Source organism: Opisthorchis viverrini (assembly GCF_000715545.1).
Source record: "Opisthorchis viverrini unplaced genomic scaffold opera_v5_49, whole genome shotgun sequence".
Classification (NCBI taxonomy): Eukaryota; Metazoa; Platyhelminthes; class Trematoda; order Opisthorchiida; family Opisthorchiidae; genus Opisthorchis; species Opisthorchis viverrini.
Window position 1 is genome coordinate 1,717,803 of NW_008751705.1, and position 10,527 is coordinate 1,728,329.

At 45.2% G+C, this 10,527-nt stretch overlaps 2 protein-coding genes across 2 annotated transcripts; one reads left to right on the forward strand and one right to left on the reverse strand.

Moving 5' to 3' along the window:
* Positions 1–896: 896 nt before the first annotated feature.
* On the forward strand, positions 897–4,916 carry T265_03446 (hypothetical protein; the record flags this gene model as incomplete). Its single annotated transcript, XM_009167930.1, has 2 exons — positions 897–1,051; positions 4,829–4,916. The coding sequence occupies 2 exons, from the start codon at positions 897–899 to the stop codon at positions 4,914–4,916; spliced, it is 243 nt and encodes an 80-aa protein (XP_009166194.1).
* A 4,586-nt stretch (positions 4,917–9,502) lies between these two features.
* On the reverse strand, positions 9,503–10,040 carry T265_03447 (hypothetical protein; the record flags this gene model as incomplete). Its single annotated transcript, XM_009167931.1, has 3 exons — positions 9,503–9,646; positions 9,682–9,794; positions 9,842–10,040. The coding sequence occupies 3 exons, from the start codon at positions 10,038–10,040 to the stop codon at positions 9,503–9,505; spliced, it is 456 nt and encodes a 151-aa protein (XP_009166195.1).
* Between the last annotated feature and the right edge of the window lie 487 nt (positions 10,041–10,527).

Here is a 10,527-nt window from a genome sequence, read left to right on the forward strand (position 1 = left end):
TATATATATATATATATATATATTTGCCAATGTCATTACACTATTACACACTTGAAGATGTGATTCGCAACGCTATACTTCAAAAAGTCCGAGTTTTATTTAAAATGACCCGTCTATTCAGGTCTGCTTAAGCTGTGCTCTAACAGACACTTCAGACAAGCCGTCACCCAATGAGTTTGCTTGTCAGGCTGCACAAGTGGACTTCAAAACAATACTCCATTTTACTGTATTTTGACTTCTATCAACGTCAGTGGTGTCCTTATACCATTACGGCCCTTTTTTATCACAGTACGGTCGTGAACAAGTCTATTGGTTGGACTACTGTTTGCCCAGCCAATCCCCGTGAATACAGGTGAACGCCTGTTCCACAAGATAGCTGGAATTTGTACTGAATATTGATGTGACGTATCCTAGGTATGTGATCAGCACTCTTCGTTCAATTTTGCCCTAACATTCACATACTTTTCGGCCCCCAAACACTGCAGAACCCAGCGGAACGGCTTGGTTGTATGCCTGATTCCAACTTTGCCGATATAATGAACCATTCCTTCTTCCGACCGATCGACTGGGTCGCACTCGAGCAGAAACAAGTCGCTCCACCCTATCGTCCTTCATACACCGATGACTACGATCTCACACACTTCGACCCGACGTTTACCGACGAACCGGTGGTTTTCACTCCAGACAATCCGTAAGTTGTCTGGTTTTTTTTTTGAACGCCTGTTCCACAAGATAGCTGGAATTTGTACTGAATATTGATGTGACGTATCCTAGGTATGTGATCAGCACTCTTCGTTCAATTTTGCCCTAACATTCACATACTTTTCGGCCCCCAAACACTGCAGAACCCAGCGGAACGGCTTGGTTGTATGCCTGATTCCAACTTTGCCGATATAATGAACCATTCCTTCTTCCGACCGATCGACTGGGTCGCACTCGAGCAGAAACAAGTCGCTCCACCCTATCGTCCTTCATACACCGATGACTACGATCTCACACACTTCGACCCGACGTTTACCGACGAACCGGTGGTTTTCACTCCAGACAATCCGTAAGTTGTCTGGGTTTTTTTTTCAGGAAGACGCTTGCAAGGGGTGAATGCTTCGTGCCTGTTGTCTGACCTGGTTTCCGAAACTGTTAATGTCAAATCATCTCTCAGCTTGCCACTAACCTTTTTTAGTTCATTGCTAAACCAATCATTTATCACAAATGTCGCGTGTTCAGGTTATGCATTTGACTATTTGGATGGTTTTAAGAAACGAAAACAAGTTGTATCGTGTCCACCATTACCATTCGCTTTATTCGGAGTTCGAGGGTTTAGGCGCTTCTCTTCTAGTCACCCCGTAGCTTTAAATAGCTTGGTCGCCTTGAAGGGGAATGGGAGCACATGATATCATCCATGGTACAATTGTTTGTATTTTTTGTCGTTATGTTGATAATGTTTTTCAATCGAATGGTCCTCGTAAAATGTCCGCCTGGACACTACTAGTCGTCAGTAGCACTTCGGCGCTGCACACCCTCTTGAATTACTGTTTTTCTTACACGCACAACCATACTTCTAACTTAACTGGATCCCGTTGGCTTGGTTGGGTATCAGCTGATGATAAACAAACCAGAACCGCCATTACCGAATCAAAATTGTCCACATCTAACGATCGAATTATGGTTAACATCCATATGGCCTTAGTAAGCCGGTAGCAATAGACTGGTGGCCGAACAATGCGGTCGCAGTAATGTCTCATCGGCTGATGACAGCCGGTCATCTCTATCCCGTTTCTCCCCGAGATCTGTGCCGAGGCTGACAAGGAAATGCGCTGAAACGAAAGTGCTGAACGCCGCTTTCTAAGTAGGACGCTAATTTTAGGTTTATGAGCTGAGCTGGACTGATGAAGAAAAACGAACGAAATCTCGTGAGTCAACGATGAGGGTTGCCGCCATAAAGCAGTGGCGCGTCGGAAAATTAGATGTTGGAGGGTTTATCCCCCGACACTATCAGATTCACGTTGAACTCGCAACATTTTAGACAATTGTCATCATTTAGAGAGTGGTTGCTTTAGATTCTAAGTGCTTCTGACTACGATGAAACCACTGGCTTTCCACTATGTACGCGAAACGGCAAAATACCCCAGATCCACAACATTTCTGTATACGGTACGGTACTCCCTCGCTCTCTCTGTCTGCAACCAGCAGCTAATTCGCATAAGGTAAGAAAGCACAACCACCAACACAGTCCCGTTCCACAATAACGCGCTTGTCACCTGGATCGGTGAGGAAACGTTTACCACAAAATTGCCGTGTTCAGCGAACAACTCAATCGCCATGGTAGCCTTATCTGGATAGATCAACTCCAGTGGAAAAGTTGCAATGGGTCAAACTCGAAAAGTTTCCTCCAGGGACTACCGTATGTGAATCCTCTCTATGAGGGTCTCGAAATGAACCCCAAACTATCCTGATTTAAATAGCGACGTTTGCGCGCATCATGATTCGATAACCTTTGGAGTATCTAAGCTCCACCTCATTTCGTTTCAAGATTCCCGCCTAAGTACCCCAGCGATTGAGAGTATAGCTTTTTATATGCTATCGATTGCCGTTCAACTTGGGAAATTGAAATTCCCGAACACGCTGGTCACGATAGAACCCAGGAAACATTATATCCTGTGCTAGCGAGTTGCTGACCCAATATCTCACTCGACAACTGGTCTAGTCAGAAAATCAGATAATGAGTGCCTTCCTTTTGACATGGATCAACTTAGCCGACAGTAGATAGGGGAGTGATTTGGCTGCAAGGAATCCCGGATATACCGTGACTGTCTTGTGGATTGATCTATTTTAGAATATAGATGGACTAATTTATACGACTGTTCCTGAATGTCAGAAAGCAGGAGGTTTAACGTAGCAAGTGTTCAGTGAAGGAAAGCGTAGGTCCTCAATTGCGTTTCTCCATCTGGATTCGAATGTGGCAGTTTCTTCAATCACATCAAGATGACGAATGCACCTAGACCCCAAACGCAGTGCGGTGTGTAGAATACCACGTCGTACAGAGTCAAGAATTCAAGACGTGGATACTCCATGTTATGCATGATTTAGCTTTCTATCTGCATTAACTGGAAGTGTTGCTTGATTTTCTTCTCGATTTTTATGGAGCTGGGTCAAAAGTAACCACCGATTTCTACATGGGAACGCGTAGGGATCACTTTTCACTTTCGAAGATTAGCAAGCCGGAAGAATGTATGGTTGTCCTCTTGGTGGTTCCTGGAGAACGTTCCCGAAGCCCATATCGCTTGAGAGCTCTTAAACCCATATTGGGAGTCTCCTCGTAATGATGTCGAGAATACACACATTGCTGGCTGGGTACCAAATATTCATATAACTAACAGCGTTGCAGCCAGGGTGACTGTAAACATCAGAAGTGGAAGGCTCGATCAAGGAAAGTTCCTCTTAGACTGGCTCAAACGTCGATACAGAGTCTTGGAGACGACCATGAAGCTAACGTCGCTATATGCGGTATAATGTTGGGAAAGCGCACACTGAATCCCAAAATTTCGAGACAACTCTTCGTGAAACCTAAAACCTACTGCTCGGCGATATAGCTCTCTTGAAGGAGCGCCCGAAAGAGACTGTTATAGGTCGTACACTGTGATATTCTTGGGGTAAACTGATCACGAGCGCTCTCTTCTGGACAGTGGTTCACAACAGCTGTCTAGCTTTGAGTGATCTTCGAAGCGTATTTCAATTGTGAAACACCTTTTGGACGAGATCGCTGCCGGTCGGTCACTTCAGGTGACCACTTGATCAACAAAAATCCTAAAATGAGCTTTGATTCCCTGTTTACAGTTTGCTTTTTAAGGTTGTCTATCCAAAAGGACAAGTACTCCCCAAACGACAGATGATATCTTCTCTTAGCCCTTGATCGGCCTATCGGAGCGGCAAAATGTTTATGACTGATTAGTTTCCTCCAGATTATAGCAAGAGCTGTGACACTGAACCTCGAAGATAGCCGACACCACCTGCAGATATCGTTCATTAATGCCAAGCTAATTCTGCCGCCTAGGGTTAACAGCCTGATCCGCGTGGAATCCACCCGGTAGTTCCTCAACTGGTAAGCAAGTCTCAAGTGTGTGTTTGCAATGTATTCAACCCAAGGTTTCTCTTGAATTACCTTAACTTGATATCTTGATGAAGTGGCGACTAGCTAAACGTCGATGTTTTTGTCCTCTTTTTATGTTATTTTAATCATTTCTACCCTAAAAAAATGATTCTCGAGGTGAATTAAACGTTGGACAGTAAAACTTTGCTCGGAAAAGTTTTGTCCTTTCCCAGCCACTGCACCAATCAATACGATGCACACAACGCTCACACTATGACTGTATTCGTGCTGAACCGGGTNGGCTGTCTAAACTTGGATACCAAGTCGAACCGGAATAGAGTAAATCGGGAGTAGTTGGTCAGTCCTACGGGCGTGCTGCACACCATGTGTGCGAGTCGTGACGCCTGATTATGTCTTGGACGGGGCGAGATGGCCCAAGTGGTTAGAGTGCGAATTTACTGAACAGACGTTTGGTGATTCGAACCCGACCTCTGCCTCTCTATTTGCTTTGTCTAGGCTTGGGCAAGCTGGCAGTATCCCAGCCTTCGTGCAACCTTCCGGTGGCATGGCAGTTAGGCACCGAAGGGGTGCTACAGCTGAACGATTATTCATTATTTATTTTTATGTTTCGGAAAGTAAAGTGATTCATGGATCATAAATACAAGACTTCTTAAACGAAAGCCATTCACTAGATGGTTAGAGTGAACATTAATGGGTTTCTTATCTTCCCTTTTTGTACAGGGAAAAAATCGCCAAAATCGATCAAACCGAGTTCGAAGGCTTCGAATATGTCAACCCGCTGCTGATGTCTTTGGAAGAACCTGTGTAATAACGTGCGTCATCTTCGACGCACATTTAGCTATTTTACGCTACCGATGACACTTCATAGACGTCATTGATGTAACCGAAAGCAAGAAAACAACAGTGAAACCCTATAATTTTGCTTTCTTTGATATTTTATATTTATTTCCGTCACTTCATCGACGTATAACAACCAGCCGTAACCAGGCATATCAATTGTTTCCTTGTTTTTATGTTTTTCACTAACTGATCCTGTTTCCTCGCAGTGCCTTTACCGACTTCACATATCTTTTCTCGCAACCACTCGCTGTCAACTTCGTGCACATTCCTTCCACCCGCCCGATCATGTCGGTTTAGTTATATTTTTCTATACACACCGTACTAAATGGGTACGTCGCCAAATAGTTTATTTTTTGCGGCTTCCCGCGACTATCACCAATGCCTTTGTTCACTGTCTGCGTTTTAGACCTTTTGCCGGCGCGCCCAGGACATCCACCTTCATTTAATTTCCCTGCACTCTCTATTCTACCAACTAACAGTTGTGTGTAAATTGTCATATTTTCAACAACTAAGCTTTTTCAACACTTGTTTTTTGCTGGATTCCATTCTGGGAAATGATTTCGAATGGAGCTAACACAATGAAGCGTGTTTAAAGCCAGATTGTTAAGTGAATCCGACAATAAACAGACTTGATAGGTCGTAGCGGCCCAACGGTGCTATTATTCATTATAGTGAGACCTCGAAACGCTGAAAAAGACGGTGTGTAGAAGCAATCGAAGCGGGCTTGTTGGTGCATGTCCTAGAGAGCTCGGACGGTTCCCCTGAAGATATACCAACATTAACCAAGTCAGTTACGATGAGGCAGTGTAACGACGTTTGCCTCCAATAAGATAGAGGATAGAGTATGTCTCTTCAAATCGCAGAAGGAAGCTGTCTACGAATATATCTGGATGGGGAAACACTAACTGGGCGGCATTCGGGACAGCATTTCATCCGAGATAAGGAAAGTCCCTTTTTAACCTGGACCTGCCACCAGATGGCTGCGTCAGCACACAACACAACTCACTGTAACTTCGGTTTGGGCGAAGATGCACTATTTTATTCAGTCCTACCGTGGTAAAGCAGTTAAAACAGTCTACTAGCGATCATAATCGAAATCCGATGGCCAGTTTCATTATTGCAACCGTCACCCATGTGTATCCCAAGTAATTTCGGGAACCTCGCATTTCCCAGGTTTTCTATGGTAGCAACTCGTTCACTGAATGCTTACAATCTATTTCGGTACCTCCTCGATCTACTAGCCCACGCCCTGCATTCAAATCGTCCGCTGCATGCTTTTACTTTCCCACTTCTTGCCGGTCGTTATCAGTGAGAGTATTGACCCAGCGACACTGCTTACAGTAACCAACGGTAGTGGCCTTCATTGACTTCAAGATTGCCTTTGATTCCGTCGGAAATCAGGCGCAACAGCAGTGCCTATGCAGGAAAAGTGTCTCCCTGGATTCTTTACTCTTTGAGGAGCTGTAGGCCAACTCGTGTGGGCGCTTGAAGATATACGGGAAGCTCTCCCCTGCGTTCATTGTCAGGTAGGGCTGTCCTCTTTCAACTTCGTCGTTGATACAGTTATGGAACACTCACTATCAGCACCTACTGCCTGCGACATCGAGATGCTCCCAGGGCATTTGCTGTCATATATGGGGTACACAGACGACGATCTGATGTCACTGTCATTCAGAACAATATTGGCAAACCGAAGTGATCATGTCCCAAGGTTTGGCGTGCGCTACACGCCTTGAAGTTGTAAATTGCAGCTGAAAGACCAGGTGGGTTCGAACCCGAGCCACATGCTTTGAAATGAACCAACTGATATACTGGACAAATCTGCCTGCCTGAGCAGCTGTATCACTCCCGGTGCGCTAGACAAAGACGACATTTCCGTACGCATTGGGAAGTCCAGAGCCGCTTTTGCGAACCCGCATTGTTCGATGTTCAGCTGTAGCACCCTTTCGGTGCATAACTGCCATGCCACCAGAAGGAAGCACAAGGGTTGGGATGCTGCCAGGTTGCCTAAACAGGGGAAGTCGAGAGGCAGAAGTCGGATTCGAACCACAAACATTCCGGTCAGTAGTTTCGCGCTCTAACCACTGAGTTATCCCGCCCCTGAACCTGCATCACTTGTGGTGTAAGCGCAACATCAGGTTATCCGACAAGGGTCGAGGCTACAATGCTGCAGTGCGGTCCATATTACTATACGGATCAGAAACCTGACCACTGTGCGCTGAGGACGTCGAAGGGCGTTCAGTATTCGACCATCTCTGTTTTCAGAGCATTGCCCGAGTCCGGTGGGAACACCGGACGAGCAACGATGAATTACGTCAAGTGGTTTTCAGAAAAAGTGTCTCACTCACGATAGATGAACTGATCACCCTGCACAGTTTGCACTGGCTTGGTCGCGTGCTCCGCATGCCATTCGACCGACTTCTTCGAAGGGTACTTTTCGCACAACTATGCGAAGGGGGAAGACGAGCCACGGGAGGTCAATAACTTGGCATCGAAGTAAGAAAGCCATAACCATCAAGCTCAGCTGTGCTATTCATTACCGTCTCCCCTGTGTCCCTCAGACGGGACACATCAATGGTTAGAGGCATCAACAAGCATGGCCCAGTCACGCCCTTAATGGCAAATGTGCACGCAAGCTGTTGGCTTCAGTGCACAGCTCACATCCCGATCTCCTCAATGCACCAATTATACAAGCCACCACCTCGAGTGCGCAAGTACCTATCCCACCTCAAATCATCGGTGAACAAAACTGACAACTACAGCCACTGTACGGCAAGTAAACAGTTTTTAAGGCAGGTGACGATGGCTATCACTTTTGAAGTGAATGCTTGTTAGGCGTGTAGGCAACCAAGCCGTATGTAGCGGTAAATGTGCCAAAATGTACGTTGCTATAACAAGTGCTCCTCAGATTGGAATGTACTTTATCTACCACCGTCAAGGTGTATGCAACTTAGAAAAGAAATCAACGTGTGATGCTCTCCCAGCCCATCAGGTATGGGATTCCAACGGTTAGCGATTTATAGTTTTTACCGCATTAGTTTTTTCGTCAAATCATTTCACCTTATTTCCCGTAAAAGACCCCCTGGAGAACGCAGTCACCCTTTGTGAAGTAAAGTTATTTGGGTGGGTGGATAATTTAATTTTTAAAAATTCACACACGTTAGTTATGCATCTCCTCCGACAAAGCTTTTTTATCATCGTTCCATCTTGTACTGCAGTCGTTTCCAGAAAAATTATTCCCCGGCATATGGTACAAAATGATATCTCTATATTTTCTGAAATTTATAAGTCATATGTCTTCGCCCACATTTTCGGCGGCTCAGATGCTCCCAGAATAATGACACTTGTCGGCAGCTAGTTCGATTACTGCTGCCGAAGAGTCCTGGATGATTTTTTACTTCGAAAGAACCCTGCACCTGAGGTGATAATGAACAACTTCAACCGGCACAACGGTTTTTATATCGTCCTCATCAGACCAGAAACAGCTGTTGGTAGTGTGAGGGGTTTTTGGAATTTTCAGTGGAGATTTCGTCCTGTAGGTGCAGTTAACCTATGCTGAAAAGCCGATGGACACTGCACGGTTCGTTCGTTCAATTGCTTCATCCTTAGTGAAAATAAGCAAGACCGCAACGAGAAAATCACCCATCGTCCGCATCCCACGAAACTCCATGTTGTTTAGAGCTCGCGATCTCTCGGCCGGCATCTTGAACATTCAGAGGTTTGACGATCAAGTGGTCTCAGCTGAAAACCTCATTCCTAACCATGCGTGAATAGGGACGTCGCATATAACTATGGAAACTAGAAACCTCACAACCCAGATCATTTGGAACTTTGAGGTCTATGGCGAAAGCAGAAAAATGGCATACTGCTCTTACACAGAGAACTGAGAAACACCAAAAGGCCCGTGTATTACATTCATCGGTTAAGGACGACAATTATCAGACAGTTTACTTAGCTTTGCTCCAAGCAGGTAAAGAGGAATTTGAGTCTTTGTCTTACTTGATTCATGGAAGGTAAAGCAACAGAAAATTATCTTTAGGGCTAGATACTGTGGAGATCTATCCGAATTCCACTAGAAACCCAAAGATATGTATGTATGCATTTGCGGTATTAAGAGAAGGGCGCTTGGTTACCACAGAGCAAAAATATCATCAACCATAAAAGCTCTCCAAAATACAACACCATACGATAGTATGGTCCAGGACTATTTAAATATGTACCACCCTGTCCTAGTGACAAACCCTCCTCTCCCCGAGTGTAACAACAAGAGTCCGTCGCAATGCGAACGTTACTGACAAAGACGCTCTTTGGATATGAGTAGGGCCCCGTTCTTTGAAGGTGTGACTATCAGCAACAACAGTAGTAGGTAACAACCGTGTACACGCTCTAAAATGAATCACCCGTTGCAAATCGTGCGGTTTGGGTCTCGACTAAAGAACACTGGAGTAAAAATCATGTAAAGGCGATAAATCAGTTTACTAATTTTTCTTATGCAACAAAATCAAAAATATACCGACAAGGAGTTGTCCGAATGGGGAGGAAGAGATGCAGGGGTCAAACAACGAAAGATAGCCAAGCAATGATCAGTGTTATACCGCCAACGGGAGCGATTTTAGATACGCGATTGTCTCCAGTCAGTGCAACATAGTAGCAGGATCCGCAAAACATGGACATTCCTAGGAGAAATAGGCCAGCGGTCTGTAAGCTCATGCGGGGAGAATAAGGTCACTTACTAAGTTAGGACGACGGGCTTGCGTGGCTCCAAGGAGAGCGATAGAGTGAACCAAGTTGTAGTAAGCCCCCGTCTGAAAAATGCGCTTGTCCTTCTCTCGGTCTGCACTGAATCCTATCAAAAAGAGGGTTGAGTAGGAAAGCCAGGACAATCAGACATACCGTGTGCGCCAAAGGCCCCGGCAATAACAGACAGGGCACCTGAGAGACCAGCAAGACGAACAAGCATACTGAGTGAAAACGAATCGCGCACTATCACTAATGTTGGTTCTTGTGCGGTAACTTTTGTAGAGGATAGCAGATATTTGACTGGGGCAGCAAAAGCATTGAGCAATTCATTCACATATGGGACATGAACCATAGCTGTAAGGCGAAGGGCACATCAAAGTGAAGTACCAAATGCACAGTTCAATAAAACGGGAAATCCACACCCAATATATGCATCCTGTACCTGCAAGAGATCAGTAGACATAACAATGAAGTGTTTCGCCACCTTAACTAGCCTACGAGTAAATTTGAGAGCCACGGATCAGAAGGTTCGCAGGTCAATTCGAAACCTGACCTCTGGGTTACTCCTGTGTATGCTTGGACGCGTTGGAAGTACCTTAGCCCCCATGCTTTCTTTAGGCTAAGCAAGCCACCGATAATCGCACATAAGTGTCAGTTGCAGTAGGAGGATCCATGATCATGTAAAGAACCGTAAAACGTAAGAGGAAAAAACCGGTGAAATTATAAATCCTAGTATGTTCTCAGATAAAAGCCAGCTGGGCTTTTTAGTGATCGAGGTGCAGGATGACGAAGACGGGGTGTTCTTGAGAAACGAAGTCTCACAAGAACTTGAGTTGGCT